The following is a 25,104-nucleotide window of genomic DNA, read 5'->3' as shown; positions in this document are numbered from 1 at the left end:
GGAAAAAGACATAACAGTGCAAATCTGAGACTCTAGCCAGTATTGGCAAGCAAAGTAAACCCAAGAAGTCACTGTGTAGATGACACTGAAGAAATATATGTACATCTGTTTATGAGTATCAAAGTATCAAGAAATCACATACTCAGAGCAGTTGTACGATATGCACAAAAGTCAAAAAGAAATTTCTGTAGTCGTTCATGAATATTCACACAAACTGATGCAAAGTGCATTCAGGCTGGTTTTGTCTTTTTTATTATACTCTTCTTCTTGTTGACAGATAATATGTCGCACTTCTCCTTGATCTTTTGCATCGTGAAAAATACATGAAAGCTGTAATTATTGCCATTGATTGATCCAATGTAATTTTGTTCAGGATCTTTTCTCAGTTGTTGGTGACGTGAAAAAAATTTCTGTACATTATGATAAGAGTGGAAGATCAGAGGTACCACAAGGATTTTGTTTTACCTGTTTATTTGAATCTTTATTCCTAGTAGTTGAAAACATTTTTTCCCTTAGGGAAGCGCTGAGATCATCTATTCAAATTGGAAAGATGCTGAGGCAGCTGTCAAGAGGTACAATAATATACAACTAGATGGAAAACCTATGGAAGTTAAGATTGTTGGAATGGTTACTGCAACTTCTGCTGTTATGTCTCCATATGGCTGTTATGGACTAAGAAGGTTTGTCCTTGTTGCTCTTAGATATTTGTCTACTGTATGTCATTATGCATCAATATATCTCTCACTAGGTTAGTTGGTTATGAGCAGCAAGGAAGGTAACAGCATGGATAAATTTATAGCATCGAATTTATAGTTGAACATTAGACTGGATCATGATTTGGTAGCCGTCTTACTTTTGAGATCCATAATTCCCTATGAATTCGTGTTAAATTATCATAATCTACTATTAGTAAAATTTGTTTAAGAAAAAGATAGCATTATACTTAATAAATATAGAATAATTTTTACACTAAATTAGTAGTTATCACATACTTGAGGAAATATTACGGGGAAGCATTTTCATATGCTATTTAGTGGACTTCTTCTCATTTATAAAAAGTAATTTGTCTTCTTACTCCTTTGACCCTTCAGATGCATCTGCAACTTTATTGAGTAATTTGTTTTCGTTTGCTATATACTTGTTTTCTACTTCTGCTTAGTGTTGGTGAAGATTTTAGCTGTCAGATTCTAAGATTGTCACCATAGTTGGAAGTACAGTAGTTTATGTACAATTCGGGGGGAACAGACTGAGATGTATTCACTACATGGCACCAGTGACTCGGTGAGGCAGTGTGCGGTGAACCATAACAAATGTTTTCTTTTTCTATGTTTCTTTAAACCTTTGAGAAATAAAGTTGCCAATTGGTGGCTTTTCTTTACTTTGATGCTTCTCTTCCCCCTCGGGATGTTGTCATTTATATCTTGTGCATCCACAATGTTAAAATTAAACCTACAGTTGGTTTGTGTTCTTGAAGTGCTTGGATCAGATTAAACTAGTACCAAAAACTTTTATAGAATACTTGGTGTGTCAAAATTTGTAGTGTTTAAGATAGCGAGAGTGGTTATTGCAACTTGTGCTGTTATATCTCCATCTGGCTTAATATATAGGCCAAAAAAGTTTTACCTCATTGCTCTAAATTTAGTTTATGTCGTTGATCATTATGCCTCAATTTTTCTTGGTAGCTTGGTTTTGGCGAAACGCCTTTTGACTGTTGTAACCTCTTTTGAGCAGCAAAGAGTAGGTGATTGAAGGACTTCACAATTAAAGTTTTCACTTAAACTTAAGACAGGATCACAATTGCTCCGGTTGCTTTTGAATTCCACAACTCTCTATATTTATTCTTTGCAATATTGCAATTTTCATGATAGTAAAATATGTTTGGAAAAAGAGATAGCAATGAGAGGGATCCCTAGACCTAGAAAATATAGCACATAAAAACACAGTTAGACACTGATTGATAATAATCACATATTTGAGATCTGTGGAGGAGTTTTTTCATTTGTGGTTCAGTGGACTTCCACTCATCTGTAAATAATGCTGTGTTCTACGTACTTGCTGATCTAGTTTGGCTCAGTGACAATGTAGATTTTTACAGCAAATTTTTAATGTTTTGTCACTTCAGTAGGATTTAGAGTTTATGAACAAATTTGATAAAATGTTCAGAAATGTAGTCATTCCTCTTGAGATTTATTCTGACTTCTGAGGCCTTTTAGAAACAAAGTAGATAATTGGTGGCCGTTATTTACTTTGATGCTGCGGCTGTTATGTCTCCATCTGGCTGATATGAACTAAGAGAGTTACGTCCTATATAATTCGTTTGTATATCCGCAACCCTGAAATCAAACTGTGTATAGTTAATTTGTGCTCCTGAGTCATGACATGCTTAGATCAGGTTAAATAGCGAGTACCCAAATCTTAAATGGAATATTTAGCTTGTAAAACTTACAGTTGTTAACCTAATTTTGATATGGGATGATACAGAGATGTGGGAAAAGGAAGTGAACTGGTTGGGCTAAGCCAAGGTGGTAATATGCACACTAGTGGAAGAGGACTTCGGAGATGGAATGGAGGGAAGGCATATAAAAATTTATCTGCTGAGGACCTAGATGCTGATTTGGACAACTATCATGCTGAAGTAAAGCAAAAACATTGACCACCATCATCTACTGATTCTCAGAGGCTTACTACAAGTTAAAATGCACCCTTGATTGTTACACTACATGTTACTAAGAGAGTTTGTATCATCTGGAAGGTTTCATCATTCACCTTTAGTAAACATGGTGTGGCAACACAATTCTACTGTCTGAGAAGTTGGAGATAGTTGTATATATCTTTCTTTTTGCAAAGTAATAGTTGTATATATTACTTGGAGATGGTTGTATACTATATCTTGATGGCAGATGCCTGCAGTTTACAGACAGTGGTGTGGATAGATTTCATGTATGTTTTTCATTTTCAAATTGAAATGTCCAGAGGACCGCCAAGTTTTCTGCACAATCAGTTTATAGGATCAACTCATAGTTCTCAGAGTTAGGTGCTTTGTAATCAACTCCTAAACTGACATTTAGCCTCCGAGTTTTAGACAAGGATGAAATTAGATACAAAAGATATTACTTTTAAAGTTTCAACTTTACTTGAGAACTCTGATCCAAAGATGACTTGCAAATCCAATCCACAAATGTGTGCCAGTGGTGCCAGAAATATGGAGCATCTTGTTCCACTTTCTTTTATGTTTTGGTTGTAACTGGCAAAGTTTTAACAGAAACGCTCGAACTGAACTCGATTCTACAAGAGATTTGAATACAACTGTGAAACTGAACTCGATTCTACAAGAGATTTGAATACAACTGTGAAACTGAACTCGATTCTGCAAGAGATTTAAATACAACTGTGCAAAAGGGATTGAAATCTGGAATTTGTTGCAATTTTAATGTTGTTCACTGAAGGAGCAAGATGAATTTCCTTTGTTTCCACATTAAAAGCTTAAAACATAAACAAAGTATAATAAAACCACAATCAAAATGCATAAATAATTCCAGGGCTAAAGCCGAATCAGATGAAGAAGAGCTAAATAAACCGGATTGCAACACATTTTGGTTTCCGTTCACTTAGCATGCTTGTACTTATAAAATTCATCTTGTTCTTGAATTCAAGTGATATACAACTTTAAACTCAAATGAAAATCGACAGATATGAAGAACAAATGTATCAAAAATACAGAATCACAGGTAGGATTTCCCAACAAAACTCATTTTTGCACCTGACATTCATCCATCAAACAATTACAAAGCTTAATTCTCCAATTTCCAGCTTAATAACATAAACTGAACTCAAAGCCAAAATAAAGAGCCAATTCAACTTTCATTTCATTAAATCCAAATTACACAAACCCTAATCCCACATCCAAATTACACATACTACTAAAATGCTACCTACACATAGAATCCAAAACCCTAGAATCCACCAAAAACAATCTCAATTAACCTCCAAAACCATAAAGAGTCCTTCCTTGCCTCTTCAGAGCATACACAACATCCATCGCAGTAACAGTCTTCCTCCGAGCGTGCTCAGTGTAGGTCACCGCATCACGAATGACATTCTCGAGAAAGATCTTGAGAACACCCCGAGTCTCCTCGTAAATCAAGCCACTGATTCGCTTAACACCACCTCTCCGAGCCAATCGACGAATAGCAGGCTTGGTGATCCCCTGGATGTTGTCTCTCAGAACCTTCCTGTGACGCTTGGCTCCTCCCTTTCCCAACCCCTTGCCTCCCTTTCCTCTTCCTGACATTTTGTGGTGTTCTAAAATAAAATGAGATGATTTTGATTGATTAATGAAGACGATAGCAGGGGATTGGGAGTTTATATAGTTGTTTTGATTTGGGGGATGGGGTGAGCACCGTTGGATTTATTTTGATCTAATGATTAATAGGTGCGATCCTCGTTGTTTTTGATAGGGAGTGCGGGCCGTTGGATGGGATTGGATGGAGGGCTGGATGATGATTTCGGAAGTTCACGCGGATCGTGGTTTTCCTTTGTGTCTGTGTGACTTGTTCTTTTAATTCTTTTCGGAATAATTTGAAATTTTGCTCCTTTCGTGACATAGTTTGAAATTTCAACCCAAATTTGTTTCCGCCACTATTGTGAATTTTGAGCGCCTAACTTTAATGTAAGGGGTGTTTGGCCCGGGGCTTAAAAACCTCTGAAATTATAAGTTAAATCACTTATTCGTACTGTTTGTATAAAAAGTCAAAAAATATTTATAAGAGCAAATTCAGTGGTGATGTTAAAATAGATGTAGCTATTATTATAATTTGAAACCAAAAAGTGATTTTTGGTGCTAAAATAAAACTTATAGTCCAATGATAAATGCAAAATAACACCAAGCATCTCCAAATAAAGCTATAAGCATCTTAAAGTACATAATTATATATATCACTATTACTTTATTAATGTATATTGTCACTTGCATGCTTATGTGACAATTATAGCATCATCTATACTTGATTCTATATATAGAATCAAGTATAGCATTTTACTATTTTACATTCAAGTTTAGCATCACATTGAAGTTAAGTTTTTTGCTTGTGTGCTATATTATAGAAATAACAACTACTTTAGCACCACCATTGGAATTGTTCTAAGAAGTTAACAATAATAGCTTTTGTTTCATGTTTTTTATTTCTAATTCAAAGTCCAATAGACGTGAACAACAGTAAAAACAACAAAGAAAGACGATCTAATTTGTACATCATCCGGTAAACAATAAACAATCTAGTCGTGGGCTATAAATTATAAATCTCGGACAATTGGATTTTATTCTCAAGAAGATTATAATGTAATCGTCATTGATACAAGAAATGAAAACAGAGCTATGAATTGATATATAGTTGACAAGGTTTGGGAGAGACAAATATTTAAAGTAATTTGTTAGCGGGTTCCACAAAACGAAATTATCCTCAACCACAAAAGACTGATCGGCTATATTAGTAAAGCAAATAATACCTTCACAGGTTTCACGGTCATTGTTGACAACACGATTAGTATTGGACTCAATTTCAAGCAGCCATTTACTGGTGTCAGAAACATGTATGAAATATTGGAGAGGTTTAGTCATGAAATCGAGAAAAACTTTACAACCAATAAAACTTGAAATGGGTTTACACACGCATTTCATAATCATCAGCTGTTTGACTGGTAATAAGAAAAAGATTCTGCAGTGAATGTACTCAGTCATATTCATAAGGAGGTGGCTCTCAATTTTGGTTTTGACATATTTTTGGGTTAGGGTTTTGAGAGCTAGAGAACGAAGAAGGATAATAATATGGGCTTCAAATAAAGCCGGACAATATCTACATTGACCAAGGCTTCATTGGTCATTCCGATCGTACCATATCTTATATTTACTAGATGTGATGTCAGAGAATTTTTTTTAGAGGAATGACTTAGTACATCGGATTGATCCACAAAAACACCATGGATGGTGTGAAAGAAACCTAACTCATCAAAACGATCCATATGTAACCATCCTGTTTGAATGTCACATACACCTTACGATCATACTTCAGCTCAAGCGCTAGCTATCTACCCACCACCAGAGGCGAATACTGACAAGCGCAATAGGGTCAGTCGACCCCCTAAATTTTTGTCCTTAGTTTTACACATAATTACATAATGTAGTGCAACGGTAAAAAATAACATACTCTTAATATTAATTTCCTGTTTTCTATGTTTCATGTTGGTATTGAACATTCTAATCAAGGTGGTCATGACTTATTTATGTTGGGTAACCGTAAATAATTACATGATATGAATATTAAATTTTATTTTATGTGTTATCTAGGGGTGAGCAAAAAACCGAATTAAAACTGAAACCGAACCCGAAACCGGTAAAATTGATCAAAAACCGAACCGCATATAACCAATCCGAACCGAAACCGAAAATTCTAAAATCAAACCGATTCTAATGGATGCGGTTCCGGTTTTAAGTGAAAACCGAACTGATCGAATCGATTATTAAAAAATAATAAATAATATTCATTTATACAATTCTGTAAGAAAAATATATAGACTAAATTAATACCTCATAGTATACCATGAGTTATCAACTAATATATTAATTGTATATATAGTAAGTTAGTACAGTAATAGTGGAGCAGTGAGTATAAATCTCATAAGTTTAAATGATTGTCAGAGTGAATAAAACACAAATAAATATTTTAGGTATTATAAGTATGGTATCATTAAGTTAACTTATATGATTAGACTTTTGTTTATATTATCATTCATTGTATCTAATTGAACATACCATAAATAGTTTCGTGTTCAAGCGATGGTTTTAATATCAAAATTAGCTAATTGAACATACCATTAATCTAGTTAGCTAATTTATTTATTAAATTGAAAGTATGTTTTTTAATTTAATTTTTTGCGGTTTTAAAACCGAAACCGCACCGATTAAAACCGAACCGAAGTTTTAAAACTGAAACCGCCAGTTCGATTGCGGTTGCGGTTTTCAATCCTTAAAACCGAGGACCTTCGGTTTCGGCTTTACCCAAAAACCAAACTGAACCGAGGTTTGCTCACCCCTAGTGTTATCATTCTGATTAATCACCACTGCCCACCACAAAGCCTTCATTTTTAAGGGAATCACTAAGTCAAGTTGTATAGGAATGGGACATATTCCGAAACACCAACATTTAAACAATAACAATGAGAGTGTTTTATGATTTTAGGCATTTTCAGGCGTGGACAATAGCGAAACTGTGTCTGAAGCTTTGAAGTGCTGCATTCCGTTGATTAGAATTCCAGCTTTCAACTCATCGGCGCTGAGACACTAACATTCAAACAATAATAACGGAATGCTTGTAACAATTTTCAGGCGTGGACAATAGCGAAACTAGGTCTTTTTATATTGTCACACTAAATTTTCTAAAATCTTCCTTTGTTTTGTAATTGTACATAGTTTGCATACACTGTGGTTGTGACCAAAAAGTGTGATGTGTATAGTTTTGAAGTGGTCGCACCGGAAATAATCATCAGAAGTCATCCGGGGACTTTTTGTCGTTATTCACATCTTTCAGATGCACAGGGAATAAAATTTTTAAATAACTGTTGGACACACGCCTCTCACGTCTCACAACTGCAATAACATGACATAATTCTTGTTTTGAGCAAAGCGTTCACGTGTTTATGCTCAAATTCCAAATTGTTGTATTGTTCATGACTTTTATTATTTCGGTCAATCCTTTTTTGATGTTTTTTTTGTATCTTTGACATATAGTTCATGAAATCTTATGCTTGTTTTTTTATCCTTTTAACACATTCATAATTTTGATACTAACAAAATTTTATATAATTTTTTTATAAAGATGAGCGGAAAAGTTGATAAGCCTTACGTGGAGTGATTAATGTTCAAGATCTTGTCTACTTTTTGAAAGATTTCGGTAAAATTTTATATTTTATATACTTTTTTTTTGACGAAATATTTTATATACTTAACATAATAACATGCATCGCATTCCTGTTTATTCATATATTCTCTGCTTTCATCCAGAAGTAAATTTAATATGATCTAAAGCAGTTTGCGCCTCAGAGGATTTTCCCATCTAAGCAATTCCTTTATTCCATTCTCAGTGGCTGTTATTTCGCTCACAAGGCTCTTCATGCAGAACCCCAAGGAGCCCAAGTACAGAACTATCTTCCCGTTCAAATCCTCCTCGCATTCACTAATGCAAACTCTCTCCACCAACTGCACCGAGTGCCGAGTATAAGAACTCAATATATTCTCAGCTAAATCGCCACGTTTAGCTGAATTAAGCTCACTTCTATTCGTCGAATCCCCTGCCTCAAGGTCATGAAATATCTTATTTTCTTGCCGTCCTTTCTCACCAAATGCAAGTGACTTGATTGTCGTGATATTCTCATAATATCTCAAGGAAGTGCTCACATTTTCCTTAAAATGTTGAAGATCGATGTTTATGAGCTCTTCAATCTCCTCCCGTTCATCGACAAGTCTATTTAACACATCTGGAAGGGTCTCGAATATATTGGTGACCAATTGCAGTAGAATGATCATTTTTGATAACGACCCCAGCAGCTTGTCATAACATGCAGCACGGAAAGGCATATAATAGAAATTAGGCTCCGTTTCAGCATATTTTCTGAGTTGCTTAAGCTCATCGACGTGTAATTTCAGAGTTCTTTGCTTTTCTTTCAGTTCCAGAGGAGGAAAAGTAATGTGCTGGATGCACTCTTCAAGAATTCTTAAGCTCCTGGAGAGTTGAAACTTTGCAAGGGTTGCTGGTCTTTGTCGTTGTAAAACAAGTTCAACTAAGATCAAGCATGATAATCCAACAAAAGCCTCTGTGAGTCTTGTTATGGCAAATTCATGTGGAGGCCCATAGCGCTGTCTGCCTAGAATCAGCAGGGCTCCTATAACAGCAGAAATTCCGCCAGCTTGGCCATACATTCGACTGTGTCTAAGAAAGCCGACAAATATTATCCAAGGGAGAAGCGTCAGGAATTTTAGTTCTCTTGACTTGGGGAAGAGAAAGCAGCCCACAACACCGTAGGCAGTCCCCAGTGCTGTGCCCTGTGCCCGAGCATTGGCTACTGTAAATGTTGGCTGCACTCCTGTTGCAAAACTGATGGCAATTGTGAGTCCAGACCAGTAAGCATTTTTCTCGTTGAAAACCATACCGAAAAGCACAGCCAGGCCCAAAGAAATTGAGCACTTGAAGGCAAATAACAGTTCTTCAATACCTGGGAGCCAGTTTAAAATACCCAGAATTCTCTGACGATAATCATTGGACTGTCCTTGTGAAGCTTTAACTTCTATATTACTATTTATCTGAACGTTTTTTGTTTTAGGTATCTGAATATTTCCTGAAGTGGAATCGAACAAAATTCCCATGCAAAATAGAAGGAATATAATAGGAAGCTGTTCTTCTGTAGGAGAGACTTTTGCCAGGGACTGGACAACTTTGTCGAAATATACACTCTTTGTATCTCTAACGGTGATGGCTTCTTTAGGCAAAAGGCTCGGTGCTTCCAGGAGCTTTAGTCCAAGTTCTATATCCATTCCTTGCAAGCTTGTGTTGAGCTCTTGATCAATGATGCTCACCGGAAGTAAAGGGCAGGAAGCTAAGGCCATCTCCATCCCTCTAATTGCCGTCTCTATGCCCTGCAGCTGATATCCGGGATTACTGAGGTGGCATCTCAAGTCCATGACGCGTCTCTCCCATGGCAAACCCTCCTAAAGAAGAAAGTAGATGATACTATAAACGGAAAAAATGCAGGCAGTTGAGCATCGATGATATGTGGCTATGGATAAAAATAATAACAAACAACTTGTTACCTGTATGAGTTTGATATTCTGAAGAAGCATATCCCCAGTTTCACTATAGGGCTTAGATTCAATTACAGCTTCAGTTACTGATTCGCTGTCTTGGCTCAAAAAGGCCTTGATAAAGAGACTTGTCCTTGCTGAAGCATTTTGAGTATACAAGTGAAACAGCTTCCTAACCTGATATAAAACATTTATTAAGGTTCTGAAACTAAAAATATCACTGTGAACATAATTCCAATGTTAATTGTACCTCGATGATGGCTAACCGGGGAAATGGTAAAAAAGTTGCGATGACAGAAGCCAAAGCACCAAGTCCAGTACTTGAAGCCAAATGGAGAGGCCGAAGCACAGCTCCAGGTGCATCCCCATAGGCCACAGCACCAACATACACAATCACAACTTGACCAAACGCAATTCTCTTACACAACAAGTCTGTACTTCTCGGCACCCCCACCAGAAACGACATCAAGACCACTGCCACAGCAGCGGTGGCTGGAGAGAAATTAGCAGGTTTAAAAATCCACAGGCTCAAAATGGAAACTGGCACCACTTGAACCGTGGCACAGAATGCAGACCACGATCCTCTCAACGTGTCCCCTAGAGTCGAATCTGACACAATAAGTATAGCGGTCACGTAGGAAAACGAAGGAAAGGGTACATGGTTCTGGAAGTGGGATGGACCATAGAGGGTGGTGCAGCCAACTATGATGCATGCCACTGCTGTCCGGATGGCAGACTCCAGCCGCATTCGCAGCATCATTTGCTTCCTGTCCATTTCTAGCCTGCAGAGCCAGGAATCGATAGACAAGAAAACAAACAAACAACCAAGATACTCACTCTATTTATGCAGAGTTGTAGACAATGCATGTATTCAAGGAGTGAGATATGTGCTGATCTAGATACCGTTCATTTTGTTTCTTAGGCATCGTAATGTTGCAGATAATAACAGCAGCTTTGCCGAATAACAGATAAAAAACTATTTGGTAAATCTTAAAACAACTTTTCTCAACGTAGCTTTTAGTTCAAATGTAGAATTTTTAAGAGTACTCTCAAACAGGCTAATAATAACATAATGAGATTCTTTGAAGTGGTATATACTTGCATATTCTGATAAAAAGTCAGCATAAAATAAAACGATTAGATCAATGCGGTACTGAGAGCTAACAGCCAGGTGCTTACAACCAATTTGATATCATAACATAACCAGGTCTGTCAATTCAAGCATGCACTTTGTGTACTCTGTGTTGTTTCATTGGGTTTTTGAGCTTCTAATCATTGTTGAAAATTTTGAACGTAGGCTACAATGCCAATTGCAAAGCCATCTAGTCCCTGTTATTTTATGAATTATGATTACATTAGCCTGTCAAAAATAATCAACAGAAGGTTCCAATGAGGCAGGCCAAGTATTTTATGTACCATCTGTTTTCAGTTTTCCCTTGGTCGGACTCGGCATTCTAAATTTAGCCATAGCCAATAATTTGCGATTTTGAAATTTTATTTTATTAATCTCCGCCTAAACAATAGAAACCACGTCAATGTGCACCGAAAAGAATTATGATGTTTACAATCGTAACAATATCTGGTTGACATTATGCTGCAGGACATCGGAGAGTTTGACATTTACAATAATTTACACAAACGTCGTATATGCTAAGAAGCTGAATCCGTCAATTAAATATAAATCAATAAACAGTCCAACTTCGACAAAGTAAGGTTCTGTTTGATCATTTTCTGTTTTTAATATTTTCATGTTTTCTGTTTTAAAAATGTTTTCTAATAATGTACCTTTTAGACACAGAGTCAAGTACAACATTATTTTTTTGAAAATTATTATCCATCTTTTAAAATTAGAAACAGTTTCTTAAGAACATCTTCTATAGTGATATCTCACTGGTTCATAAGATTGTGCTCGGATGGGACGGGGTATAATGACTAAATTATATTTTAAAAGTAGTATGTTATAATTTTAAATCTTTATTAATAAAATATATTATTTCAATATGCTAATAGATAATGCGACATTTCATTATAAATTACACATCGACATAAGTTCGACAACTATAATCAAGATGAAGATGTTAACTATAAATAAGGGTTTTGTATCACTCAAGTGATGAAATTCATAAATTTTATCTATAAATTTTATTTTTACATATCACATACACTTTTAATTAAAGATTTTGTAGGGTTAGAAATAATCTTGTGAAGTCAGGTTACCGTTAATAATCTTAGACATTATGGACAAGGTACTGTTTTTAAATTCATTGAACCTCAGAATCCTTTTTTCTCTTGTTGATATATGAAAATTTAATTGTATCTAAAATTGTAATTACCCATTTTTCTCTTATAAATATAGGAAACTTTAATTATATCTAAATTTAAAGTTTAAAAATAATACTGCAAGGAACAAACAAGAATCCCTACTGGTTTTCTGTTTCTGACAAAAAATAAATACTGGTTTTCTGTTCTTTTCACTTTTACTACCAACAAATAATCATGCTTTGCAAAATACCATAAATTTTGAAATAATAAGTACCTAATATATACTCCATGGTCAAAGATGTTACCGGACTAACCAATGACATGAGCCACACAATTTATTATATCATTATCGAGCTATCGATCAGTGGAAACTAACCATGTCTTTATCAAAGTTGATTTCTACAGGCTTACAGAGAAGTGATATCTGTTTTGTCTGTAGTAACTCTAGAATTCATTCCATATATTGTGGAACCTATTAACTTTTATGCTATTTTTTAACTTTTTCTTCGTTTTATTTGGATTGGATTCAAGTGAATACTCCAGAATTGTAAATTATACTCAACTGCATAATTGTGAGTACCTTTAGAAAATTGGCAAAACATTATACAGAGAAAGTACAGGTGCAGAGCATACAAGGCACATTTGTTACATAGAGTCTAGTACCACCCTGCTTGTTTAACTGATGGAATGGAGAAATTTATGAATCAGCATAAGTTAAATGCAAACATATGGTGTATGTTGAGAACGTGGTATATAATATATTATTTTATGACCGATGGATTTTTTTTAAACATGTTCAACATTTTTTCCCCGCCAGAAGAGTAAAAGATTATTATCCGTTCAAACGGTTTTTTATAACTAGACGGCCGAAATGAGCATTTTACTCGTCCAGCGGAAAAAAAGCATGTTCATCTAAGTATTCTTTATGGAAGTGGGCAAGGTGGAAACAGCAAGTCACCAGAAGTTTAATGTTTCCTTCCCATTGACTCACACCAGGAAGTTCCAAACAACACACACGATTTCATTAGGTCTTTCATGAATAAGCTACATTTGCTCATTCAAATTTTTTAGGTCAGTTAATACAACATCAGTTTTACATAGGACAGGAGAGTCTTCAACTTATCTACCAATGCCAATGAAAAGAGAAGAACATAACAAACTTCAAACCAGAGCATAATTTCAGATATCCGGTTGGCTATCCAAAATAATCACACCTGTTGAAGAACACAAATACTCCTATTACTGCATGGCAATTTGCAATGATATTGTTGTGTTACTTCAACAAAAGTATTTAACCAGAAAGCCGTGAATGTGGGAGCAAGCATACCACCTAGGCATCAGTAGCAAGCAGTCTTCACTTACTGGTAAGACAATGTCCTTCATAAGATCAAAACATCTCCTGTGATTTTCTGACACACCTACTGACTTTTTTTTTGAATTCATCTTTCTTATCTCTCCACTGTTTCTGCAATAGGCATAAACAAATATATAATAAATCACACAAAGTAATAAAAACCACGTATGCAACTCTGTTGATGCAACTTAGACTAACCATACAACCAAATGCAATATCATTATGAAGGGGGTGATAATAAAACAATATTCTCTCCAGAATCTTCTTGTAGAGTTTACAAATATAAAAGAAATTGCACCAAGGGAAGCCGCATTGCATTTATAAATTATAGAGGTTGGATTTTATTTTAAGGAACTAATTTTTTCCATTTAACATTTTCTGTATATAATTATTACATTAAAAAAAATTGAGTGCTGTAACTCTTGTTCCTTGTCACGTCCACCTCTTTGTATGTGTGTAGTGTATACAAAGTTTGTTTCCCTGTCCCTTGTACTTTTGCTTGAATGGAGTAGGAGTAGTACTTTTGGACCTACTGAAATTAAAAGGTACGTCTCCAATAAGTTGCAGGGTCAAAGAAAAAGAGTCAGTTATCAGATGCCTTTCTGATGCGGTGGCAAAGACTATATAACAGGTTTTGTCACAGAAAACTGTGATACCATGTTCAAGAAGGCATTTGTTTGTTAAAAAATTAACAAATAGTCTGTAGCCATGCCCAAGAGACCATGAATACATATCGTAAATTGATTGGACATAGACTCAGTGAGGCTAATCAGCTAGCTTTGTTTCAAATTCAGATCCAAGCAGTACTTGTTTCTCAGTTTCTACTTCTCCTCCGCACAGCTTTGCTTATGCAAAAGAAAAGGCTCACTAACCCAAAAATTGCCTTGACAGTGTAGATTGTCAAGTGTTAAGTTCTGGTTACAGTACTGTAGTACTTCTGAATTCATTAACAACTATAAAAAGATTTCCTGCTAAATGATGCTTCACAAATAATTATTTTTGATAATATAATGTATCTACTGTAGTGCTATTAATTAATGCTATTCTCCCAAAAAATAAGGAACAGTTAAGGAATTTAGCTACTTACTGCAGCATCAATATTGGCAGGAGACTCATCATTCGGACTAGAAAGCATTGAAATGATACTTAATAGTATACTCTCGACCTGCAGGTGAAATAGTTCTCATTATTGCAAAACTAAAAGATTGGATTAGTTTGGTTCTCAAAATACAGGTAGAAATGAGAATGTTAAATGGCGATGTGCAAGTGAGTAGTCTAAATTCTAATGCATCAAGCAGAGTGCATGTATCGTCTCTTTAAATGAAAATCCCCTTTAAAAAAAAATTATGCAAAACGTAAGAAATATAAAATTTGATCAAGTTATGCTATACCATATCCACAATCAAAACCAACAAAAGAAATCTTGCCTAGCGATCATATTATTCTGAAGTAGCATAATTGAACACACAAAAAGTACTAAGGTTGTGTTCACTTGGATGGAATATAATGAGGATGGAATGGAATGAAAAATTATAAAGAAGTTTTATGAAGAGAGAAAAGAACAAAGTATAAGACTGTAGTGACTAAATATGAGTGAGTAAAAATATCTTATGATGAGAATTGTAGAGATGATGAAGTGGAATGAGCATTCTTTCCAAAACATGTGAGTTAGATTTCTAGTTAAATAGTTGAAATTGAATGATTGAAGGAATGGAAACTATAGAAATCTTCTCCAATCACTCATAATTTAGAGTACATATTTTATTTCATTCTCCCTCTATTCCATTCCACCCAAGTAAACACAGCCTAAAGGTTAGCCGCACTGCCACTGATCCAATCAGATTAAATTGAATAAAAACCAATCAGTTGTTAAGTCACGGTAACATATACCAAATATGACGAGTGCAAAAGCTAGATGGAGGAGGCTAAAATTACAGATAACAAAGCAAAGATCATACAGTATGGACGGGTGTCCAGCGCTCACTTGCAAGCTCGTAACCATTTGGATCCTCGCCAGGAGGATGTAAAATTGATATACAAACCTTCCCATTAGAATATACTGCAACAATGAATTAATTAATAAGCTTTTCCCACTCTAAAAAAGTTATAAACTTCTATATGAAGTCATAAACTACTTGAAAAACAAACCGTTGGGATGCCACATCTCAGACGTAAACCTCACTGATGGAGGACTATTTGGGTAGTTCGGCGGAAAGCTCATAATTGCATTAAAATAGCCCCCGTCACTGCAATGAAATAATTACAGTGTTGATAAGTTTTAAGTTTCAGTCCAAAACCATACATCTGTAATATTCGTTCCAAAGGTAAAAACAAAGCATGTAACAAGCAAAATCATAATTAAACCCCCACTCCGCTCTTAAAAAAAATTATCATTCTGCTCAACTGACAAATTAATCAATCCTCTTTATCACAACTTCAAGACTTTGCCCAAACGTTGGATCTAAGTATCTAACCACTAATCATAAACATAAATATATCATATCTGGACAAACTTTACCAAACAATAAATTAACCATGTAAAGCAATATAAAAATTCAATGAATTCTTCTGTTAATATATTAATCAAAGGCCTGTGATCATCCGGAGATAACTAATAACTAACATGGTAAGCATAAATCAAAGATTATGTGGGATAAAATGAAAGGAACTGACTAAAGAGTATCGGGAGGTCCAATAATAGTTACACTCCATTCATAGATATTGCTGTCATCAACCAAACCAGCAGAAAAGCCATCCAGTGGTCTTTTACATAGATCTGAAAAATGAAAACAGAACAGCAAGATCATATAACTACAAGTCATGAATACAAATTCAGAATCATATGGATGAGTTACTGGTACCTTTGAGCTGTTTTTGGAGGAGAAGATTTGCTTGAGAGGCTGAACCCATCGAGAGAGAGAGCGAGAGATAAGAGAGAGATGAAAATGGCTCCAAGCAGGCGTGGAATACTATGCGAGCCAAAGAGAGAAAGGTAGGCTAAGTTTGTGGGTTTTGTACTAGTGCTAATCTAGTAATGTTGATGAGGTCCATGATTCTTTGTTTGCATAAAGACATCTTGCCCACTGTCCACATGGGATGCTTATGCTTTCGGCCCCCTCCATATCTAGATATTTTGTGGAATTTACGGATACAAGGTCATCTCCGACATTTATGTAACTTATTACTGTTACTTTTTTAAAAGATAGTGGCCCTATATAAATTTAACATCAAAATAAATGGTGACAAAACAAACACAGCCTAATTTGAAAAAAATATGAATTTAGGTCAAAATTTTGTATTTCAAATTATATTAAGTAATTTTTTAATTTTTTAATTCGGATCGGATTTGTATGAATCCATTATACCACACCTGACGTGAAATATTTTTATATATAATATATTAATATTTAATAACTACTAGTTGATGACTCGTGCCAAGCACGAGTTTAAATAAATTTTTTAAATTTATTATTTATTGGAATTTAATTACATTATCATATTTTTATTATAATTATCTAAATTATTGTTTTTAAATATTATTTAAATTATTGTTATTTAAAAATAAGACTTTCGATATATGGAAATTTGATCTTATTTTAAATTTATTTCATAACAATATGGGTACCCGTTCTATGGAGTTCACAAAATAAGGAGTATTGGAGTCCAAAATTATTTAAAAATAATCTATTCATTTTAATTTTAATTTGTTTAGTCTACAATATTTGTAAACATCCGACAATCTGCAGATTATATTCTACGATATAATCGTTGCAATCAAAAAATAAAAAAATTATTTTATAAATCACTAAACACTATATATGTTCCAAAATATAACTCATAAGAGAATAATGATCTTAATCATTGTTGGAGTTGAAAGATGTTAATGATTAATTGATAATTATATTTAAAACTACTTAAAGATGATAAATTATATATACATTTGAATAATTAAAAATAATATTTACGACTAAACTAAAAGATTATGATCGATACTTACTAGAGCTTAAATGTGGACTTTATGGAACTTAACTCTAACAATATGTTTTATTTTTGTAAAATCATTATATTGTTTGATGATTTTTAAATTGTGAAAATAATATCCAAGATCAACACATATAAATTCGTTTATAGCGTCTTTAATCTCGAATAAGATTCAAAATTTTAAGTCGTGATTGTTATATTCAATCTAATAGGCAAACGTTATATATAATTATATTTGAAGTTCTTGTAAATATACAGTGGTGTTGTAGTTGTCTGACAAACTAATATTGTAGTTTGACAAAGTTAATTAACTTTCCAAAACTAATTTGATATCAAATTGACAGATGTTTTGTGTTTCGATTCTTTTATTATATGTTGCAATATGGACAATGATTTCATTCTCTTCGAGTTTCTGTTTGTCAAGTCAGTGTTACCACCGCCTTATTCATCTTTATCGCAATCTTCTGTAGAGCACGGAATGAATTAAAATTTATATTAATAATTTGTAATTGTTTTAGATTTATAATAAGTATGTGTAATGTTATTTATTTGTAATTGTTTTAGACTTATAATAGGTATGTGTAATGTTGGTTGGTTGGTTGGAGTTCTTGCACATCTAGGAGTGGTAGTTATTTGTATGACAAATTAATATAGAAGTCGAAAAAAATTTTTAAGTTATATAACTTAAATATATTTTATAGTAAAATTCGCAATAAATAATGAAACAATAATAAAACAAAAAAATAATAGAGTTTTTTAGCCTGTTTTTTATTTTATGTTCTCATATCCACACAAAAACTCCGCCGACTCCTTATATTTATTTGATATAAATTTTATTGAGTTGATTCATATTTAATTGATAGAAATTTTATACGATTAATTCCTATGTTAAATTGTTCGATAAATCTATAATTTGTAATTAATTTAGAGGTATAATAGATATGTGTTACGTATATTTAATCCGTAATTGTTTTAGAGTTAGAATAGGTAATTCTAATGTGGGCCGGAGTTCTTTTAGACGTAAGAGTATTAGTTGTCTGTATGACAAACTAATATAGAAGTACGAAGGAATTTTTAAGTTAAATAACTTAAATATGTTTTATAAATAAAATTCATTATTTAAACATATAATTTATTTTATGTTCTCAGATCCGCACAAAAGTTTTGTTGACTTCCTATATTTATTTGATAGAAATTTTATAGAGAATTCATATTTATGTGATAAGGATTTTATAGAGTTAATTTCTAAATTAAATTGTTTCGATTTTAAAAATTAAAATATTTAGTTATATTGGGATATAATTCTATATCATAAATAATCATTACGTAAAAAAGTCCTGATCAATATATATGTCTTATATCTTTTAATAGGAGTATAATACTTTTAATAGTAGTTTAATAATGATATAATATAATAATCATTAAATATAATATATGATGACCAAATTTTGGTACTTTGGTACGGATGTTCCACCGAAACGTGATTTCGCTTATTAATAAAAAGTATTGATGATAGTGACATGTTTCAATGATCCATTAAAACTTACACGGGTGTGTTTGCTTCCGCTTATTTCACAACAATAAATATATATTTGTAGCACTGTTTTTATGTTTACACATAGGAGCGCTTAATATAGGATGGGCACTAATCTCGACCCGCCTGATCCCGATCCAATCCCCAGACTGAATGGTGTGAGGATTCAGGGATTTTTTCGGTACGAGTCGGGGAATAGAGACGTCTTCGGGGATTTTTTCGTGTATGGGTCGGGGCCCGATGCGATTTTTCATATTCTCTGGCCCGATCCCGACCCAATTTCCCCCGATTGTCGACCTGATCTGACCCAATTATTATATTATATATTCCAATTATTTATTAATATGTTTATATACCCTTTTAGGTGCAATTTCGGTATGGATTTTCGCATCACCTGTTTAAGAGGACAATTACTAAACCATCTCCACAAGAGAATCTTACATTTTACTTGTCATTAAATTTTTTAATACTTAAGTATGTCAGTATTAGTTTTGGTTAAATATAAATCATGCCACCATCATAATAATTTATTTTCATCTTTTGTGTTTATTAGTTTATTTTTCATTAATTTATTCGAAAACAAAAATAAAAAGTTCTAAGTTTTATATTAAAATTAAAATAAATACTCCAATCACTTGTCTTAAATTACTATTACAAAGTTACATGTGTTTTACTTAAAGTACATATTATATTTAATATAATTAAATTTATTGAAATAATTTTAATATTTAATTTTATTAATATAAGTGTTAAAATTAAAAAGGTCATAATTAAATCATTGAAGATCTATTAAATTAAAATAATCATGTATTAATTAGACATATTAAAAACTAATCCTGTTTATGAATTTAAGTATTTAAATATAAAATTTGGTTTAAATTAAAAATCCATGAATCATCAGGGTATCCCTGAATCTCGATCGGACTGGGGATGGAGATCGAAAATTGTCCCCGACGAGGATCGGGCCAGGGATGGGGATTGGGTTTGGATTCGAAGATCGGGTCCGGATATAGATATTTCCGTCCCGAAATGACCCGATGTCCATCCCTACTTAACCCTCTTTGTCTATGCAAATAAATAATTAAATCTCAAGAATAAGTTAAACAAAACATGAACATTAAATAAAGAACAAGATAACAAACATTATTAAAGATAAAAGTATCGAGTTAGATCTTAAATTAGTGAGATCCAATTTTTTTTTTTATAATTTAATAGTGAGTTAATACTAGTGTATTCCTCGAGACACTGTGACGCACTTTGAATTTCAATTTTTCTTACTCGAAGACCCGGAGTTCTAGTGGTCGACTCGGTTTTTTCAAATTATTTCTCATTATTAGGAAAAGATAACAAAGATAAAATACGCGTCTGTTTTATAACAATAGTAATTAATCGTTGTTGTTTCAAGGTCAATCTATTCACCCGTCTAGATAATATTTTTCCTTGTTCGCTAATAAATCGACTAATTAAACTCATGTTTCCATAATCAATTCGATCCCCCGATTGAATCGGGGGCAAATGCCTACAAAAAGATCGCGTGGATTAAGAAAGGGCCGCTTGGATTTAATCATATTTGTTTAGTTTATTCCTTATCCCAAAAAGTCGGATTATTTCAATTTTTTTGATTACCTGCATCATTAAAACAGTTTTGAAACGAATATATGGTGAATGATATTATGAGAATTTTAATAACACTTTCCCAAACCTAACTACGATAAACCGCTCATGCTAACAAATAAGCTATCTCATTCGCAAATCAATGAACAAAATCTACGAGCACATCATAAGTGGAAATCACACTTTGATATTGTCATTTTAGATTAATGCACTTTAAGTTTGGAGTATAGCCAAATTATTAGAATTGTTTTGACTAAAAACTTCCCCTCATGTTAATGATTTATAATTTATCGATTTATTTGATAAAAATTATAAAATGGTTACATAAATTACAATAGCAATCCTATCGAGTCAGAACTTGGTGTATTTTTTTTTGTCAAGATCATACATACTCGCACAAAAAATATACTTCACATGACCAAATAAAATCTAATCAATAGGTATTACTAAGATAGACCAAAATATCAAATTATATAAAACTCTTGTTTTACATGATGAAAGTTATCTAAAGTAACCAGGAGCCGTTTATTAAGGACACGACAAAAATCAACATATATATGATTAGAAAAATCAAATATAATACTCTCTCTAAAACTATTTAACAATTTGAACGATCAACACCAACAAATTAGTCAAGAATCCACTCATACAAAAACATCAAAATAAAATTATGAATAAAATTATGAATAAAATTATGAATAAAATTATGAATGAGTATGAGATGTGCATATGATTTTTTTTTTTTTTTTTTTAGAATTTGATGGGACACTGAAAAAAGAAAAGAGAAAAGAAAAGGGTGTACTAATATTACATGAAAACAGAAGAGAAAAGAGCAGCAACTTATATTGACCTCAAACATCTAATCCAACCGGGTCAAATTTCACTTCAAAGATCTAACGGTTGCGGAACATTCTAGAACCTAAAAACTCAAGACATCCTACCCCTATAAAACCTCGCTTCAACACTTCAAGCTCCTCCTCTCTGTTTTTTACAAACCCTAACCCTAGTCGCCTCCCACACATTCTCCCTTTTCTACGCCGACACTTCAAAAAGACTAACTGAACTATGGCCGGAAAGGGAGAAGGACCGGCGATCGGAATCGATCTCGGAACCACTTACTCATGCGTCGGCGTGTGGCAACACGACCGCGTTGAGATCATCGCTAATGACCAAGGTAACAGAACGACGCCGTCGTATGTCGCTTTCACTGATTCCGAGCGTTTGATTGGTGATGCTGCTAAGAATCAGGTCGCTATGAATCCTATTAACACCGTGTTTGGTAAGATCTCGACTTCTCTATTGTTTAATTATTATCTTATGATTTGTTGTAGATCTGATTATGTGTACTCTAGCATTATAGATCTGATTAAGTTAGTAGATTTACTAGTGAAGCATGCTTGTTATGTATGTTTATGTTTGACCTTGTATCTTACTAGCTATAAGCTACCTGGATTTGTGTTGTTATGTTGTTAGAAGTTATGTGTGCATGAATTTGGTTTTGTTAGTTGTAGTTTGCTCGAAAGATTTGAGATTTACGAGTATGTGATTTTAAGTTCTACTGGTGTGTGTATTTAAGTAAGTCTCACAGTCGGTTTCTATTGGTTTGATGTTATTGATGTGTGATTAGGTATTTGGTAGAAACTTCAATATGTATTGTATATAACTATATCCAACAGAGAGGGCTATTTTGCTTTTGTGTTATGTTGACGGTGCTCATTGCCGGCCTCTGTTATGTAGTCCAATTACTTTAAGATTTTGATTGGAATTTCTTGAAAATATCTGTGGTTAAATGTACTCTCACTATTACCCATCTGATTGTTTGTTTGCTGAAGCATATGATAATTATGTAGCTTTTTATTTTGTTCTTTTGTAGAATATCTTCATAAATATTTGACAACTTAACTATTAACTAAAATGGTTTCTTTTACCTGTTTACCCGTGCCTGCTATTGATTTTGTTTGTAATATTCGTGGGAGGTTATACCTGTATCTGTGATCTTATAAAACTTCTCACTTGTACTTTAGTTTCTGACAATTTAAACCTGCAACAACAGTTGACGTTTTCTTTAGTTTAAAGAACTGGCTGGTACTTATATTATTTTTGTTGTTCGACAGATGCCAAGAGGTTGATAGGCAGGAGATTCTCTGATGCCTCTGTGCAGAGTGATATTAAGCTATGGCCATTCAAAATCACCCCTGGACCTGGCGAGAAACCCATGATCACAGTTGCCTACAAGGGTGAGGACAAGCAATTTGCAGCTGAGGAGATCTCTTCAATGGTTCTTATTAAGATGCGTGAGATTGCTGAGGCTTTCCTTGGTACAACAGTTAAGAATGCTGTGGTTACAGTCCCCGCATACTTCAATGACTCTCAGCGTCAAGCTACCAAGGATGCAGGTGTCATTGCAGGTATTAATGTGTTGCGTATCATTAATGAACCTACAGCTGCTGCCATTGCTTATGGTCTAGACAAAAAAGCAACCAGCGTCGGTGAGAAGAATGTCTTGATTTTTGATCTTGGTGGTGGAACTTTTGATGTGTCTCTCCTTACTATTGAGGAGGGTATCTTTGAGGTCAAGGCTACTGCTGGTGATACCCATCTCGGTGGTGAAGACTTTGACAACAGAATGGTTAACCACTTTGTTCAGGAATTTAAGAGGAAGAACAAGAAAGACATTACTGGCAACCCAAGGGCTCTTAGAAGGTTGAGAACATCTTGTGAGAGAGCGAAGAGGACCCTCTCATCCACTGCTCAAACCACCATTGAGATTGATTCTTTGTTTGAGGGCATAGATTTCTACTCTACCATCACTAGAGCCAGATTTGAGGAGCTTAACATGGATCTCTTCAGGAAGTGTATGGAGCCTGTTGAGAAGTGTTTGAGGGACGCAAAGATGGACAAAAGCACTATCCATGATGTTGTTCTTGTTGGTGGATCTACCAGGATTCCAAAGGTTCAGCAGCTGTTGCAGGATTTTTTCAATGGAAAGGAGCTCTGCAAAAGTATTAATCCTGATGAGGCTGTGGCTTATGGGGCTGCTGTACAAGCAGCAATCTTAAGTGGTGAAGGCAATGAGAAGGTGCAGGATCTTCTTCTATTGGATGTTACCCCTCTTTCCCTTGGTTTGGAAACAGCTGGAGGTGTCATGACCGTCTTGATTCAAAGAAACACAACTATCCCTACCAAGAAAGAGCAGGTCTTTTCCACCTACTCCGACAACCAGCCTGGTGTGTTGATTCAGGTTTATGAAGGTGAGAGAACCAGGACCAGGGACAACAACTTACTGGGTAAGTTTGAGCTCTCTGGCATTCCTCCGGCTCCAAGGGGTGTTCCTCAGATCACTGTTTGCTTTGACATTGATGCCAATGGTATCCTAAATGTGTCTGCTGAGGACAAGACTACTGGACAGAAGAACAAGATCACCATCACCAATGACAAGGGTAGACTCTCCAAGGAGGAAATTGAGAAGATGGTCCAGGAAGCTGAGAAGTACAAGTCAGAGGATGAAGAACACAAGAAGAAGGTTGAAGCAAAGAATGCATTGGAGAACTATGCATACAACATGAGGAACACTGTGAAGGATGAGAAGATAGCTTCCAAGCTCTCCGCAGATGACAAGACCAAGGTAGAGGAAGCCATTGAGGGCAGTATCCAGTGGCTGGAAAGCAACCAGCTTGCCGAGGCCGATGAATTTGAAGACAAAATGAAGGAGTTGGAGAGCATCTGCAACCCCATCATTGCAAAGATGTACCAGGGTGCAGGAGGTGAAGGTGCTCCTATGGATGATGATGACATCCCATCAGGTGCTGGAGGCAGCGCTGGTCCCAAAATTGAGGAAGTCGACTAAGTTATGGGTTTTTACTTGTTTTAAGTCTTTGGTTGTTTTGGATAATCTGAATTTTTAATATTCTGCACGTGAATTCGTAGTTCCAATGTGAACAAAATATTTTTTGCGTATCAGCTGGTATGTATCAGTGTAACTTTAATATCCTTGTTTCCTGGTCTTTTAATCTTTTATTATTGCTGATATTATCCATTATTTAAGCTTTTCCTATCTTAGAGTTCTACTTGAGACTGAGAGCACCGCAGAGATTGCAACCAGATTTCTTTTTTAAAAAATAAAATAAATTTTCTTCTGCCACAATTAAGCTACAACTGGGACGGTTTCTTATAATCCAGATTCATTAGCTATGACCAGTTAGTTATGTTACATTAGCTGTTTGTAAGTATCGTCCCATCCCATGGCTCCTCTCCTCGTGCTATTCTTTTGAAGTCATCGTGTGCTTTTGAGAATTCTCCCTTTTCAATTCGACCGGAGAGACCCGAAGATTAACTAGGACCTTAATCTACTTATCATCGAGGATCGGAGTATGCTTTTGATGCCAGATAGCGTGTTTCTGCTGCTATGTGATAACCAGTTATTTTTCCTCCTCGCCAGTTGACTGCTTTACAATACTTTTGCCAATATATCGGCAGCGAAGCTCTAGAACAAGGTAGCAATAATTATGT

At 34.5% G+C, this 25,104-nt stretch overlaps 4 protein-coding genes and 1 long non-coding RNA gene across 7 annotated transcripts; 2 read left to right on the top strand and 3 right to left on the bottom strand.

The window, feature by feature from the left end:
* The first annotated feature begins 216 nt into the window (after positions 1-216).
* On the top strand, positions 217-3,056 carry LOC135151917 (uncharacterized). The gene is made up of 3 exons (XR_010290849.1): positions 217-442; positions 517-680; positions 2,482-3,056. It is a non-coding gene; the product is annotated as an uncharacterized LOC135151917 (long non-coding RNA).
* A 786-nt stretch (positions 3,057-3,842) lies between these two features.
* On the bottom strand, positions 3,843-4,343 carry LOC108216115 (histone H4). The gene has a single exon (XM_017388794.2). The coding sequence runs from the start codon at positions 4,289-4,291 to the stop codon at positions 3,980-3,982; it is 312 nt and encodes a 103-aa protein (XP_017244283.1). The 5' UTR covers positions 4,292-4,343; the 3' UTR covers positions 3,843-3,979.
* Positions 4,344-7,991: 3,648 nt separating this feature from the next.
* On the bottom strand, positions 7,992-10,708 carry LOC108217273 (uncharacterized). Its single transcript, XM_017390111.2, has 3 exons — positions 10,101-10,708; positions 9,860-10,027; positions 7,992-9,757 (listed from the first exon to the last, which is right to left on the bottom strand). The coding sequence occupies exons 1-3, from the start codon at positions 10,623-10,625 to the stop codon at positions 8,075-8,077; spliced, it is 2,376 nt and encodes a 791-aa protein (XP_017245600.1). The 5' UTR covers positions 10,626-10,708; the 3' UTR covers positions 7,992-8,074.
* Positions 10,709-13,066: 2,358 nt separating this feature from the next.
* On the bottom strand, positions 13,067-16,494 carry LOC108219169 (ubiquitin-conjugating enzyme E2 7-like). 3 transcript variants are annotated; one of them, XR_001806551.2, is made up of 7 exons: positions 16,328-16,491; positions 16,140-16,242; positions 15,615-15,712; positions 15,425-15,525; positions 14,554-14,631; positions 13,440-13,577; positions 13,067-13,326 (listed from the first exon to the last, which is right to left on the bottom strand). XR_001806551.2 is itself a non-coding variant. In XM_064091733.1 (7 exons), the coding sequence occupies exons 1-6, from the start codon at positions 16,374-16,376 to the stop codon at positions 13,500-13,502; spliced, it is 507 nt and encodes a 168-aa protein (XP_063947803.1). In that variant the 5' UTR covers positions 16,377-16,494; the 3' UTR covers positions 13,067-13,326; positions 13,475-13,499. The 3 variants fall into 3 exon arrangements, 1 of the variants encoding a protein (XP_063947803.1); XR_001806552.1 differs by having other exon boundaries at positions 13,443-13,577; positions 16,328-16,490; XM_064091733.1 differs by having other exon boundaries at positions 13,475-13,577; positions 16,328-16,494.
* A 5,022-nt stretch (positions 16,495-21,516) lies between these two features.
* On the top strand, positions 21,517-24,599 carry LOC108218466 (heat shock cognate 70 kDa protein 2). Its single transcript, XM_017391412.2, has 2 exons — positions 21,517-21,874; positions 22,710-24,599. The coding sequence occupies exons 1-2, from the start codon at positions 21,661-21,663 to the stop codon at positions 24,440-24,442; spliced, it is 1,947 nt and encodes a 648-aa protein (XP_017246901.1). The 5' UTR covers positions 21,517-21,660; the 3' UTR covers positions 24,443-24,599.
* The last annotated feature ends 505 nt before the right edge of the window (positions 24,600-25,104 follow it).

The sequence above is a fragment of the Daucus carota genome, chromosome 4 (genome assembly GCF_001625215.2).
Source record: "Daucus carota subsp. sativus chromosome 4, DH1 v3.0, whole genome shotgun sequence".
NCBI classification, from domain to species: Eukaryota; Viridiplantae; Streptophyta; class Magnoliopsida; order Apiales; family Apiaceae; genus Daucus; species Daucus carota.
This window is presented reverse-complemented; position numbering and strand designations above follow the sequence as displayed.

Bases quoted from the DNA above. Each gene is read 5' to 3' on its own strand.
- LOC108216115 (XM_017388794.2), bottom strand. From the start codon at position 4,291: ATGTCAGGAAGAGGAAAGGGAGGCAAGGGGTTGGGAAAGGGAGGAGCC.
- LOC108217273 (XM_017390111.2), bottom strand. From the start codon at position 10,625: ATGGACAGGAAGCAAATGATGCTGCGAATGCGGCTGGAGTCTGCCATC. The intron at 10,028-10,100 runs GTACAATTAACA...GTTTTATATCAG, and splicing joins CCCGGTTAGCCATCATCGAG to GTTAGGAAGCTGTTTCACTT. The intron at 9,758-9,859 runs GTAACAAGTTGT...TTTCTTCTTTAG, and splicing joins AGAATATCAAACTCATACAG to GAGGGTTTGCCATGGGAGAG.
- LOC108219169 (XM_064091733.1), bottom strand. From the start codon at position 16,376: ATGGGTTCAGCCTCTCAAGCAAATCTTCTCCTCCAAAAACAGCTCAAA. The intron at 15,526-15,614 runs GTTTGTTTTTCA...TCATTGTTGCAG, and splicing joins TGAGATGTGGCATCCCAACG to TATATTCTAATGGGAAGGTT. The intron at 14,632-15,424 runs GTATGATCTTTG...TTTCACCTGCAG, and splicing joins GCTGGACACCCGTCCATACT to GTCGAGAGTATACTATTAAG.
- LOC108218466 (XM_017391412.2), top strand. From the start codon at position 21,661: ATGGCCGGAAAGGGAGAAGGACCGGCGATCGGAATCGATCTCGGAACC. The intron at 21,875-22,709 runs GTAAGATCTCGA...GTTGTTCGACAG, and splicing joins TCCTATTAACACCGTGTTTG to ATGCCAAGAGGTTGATAGGC.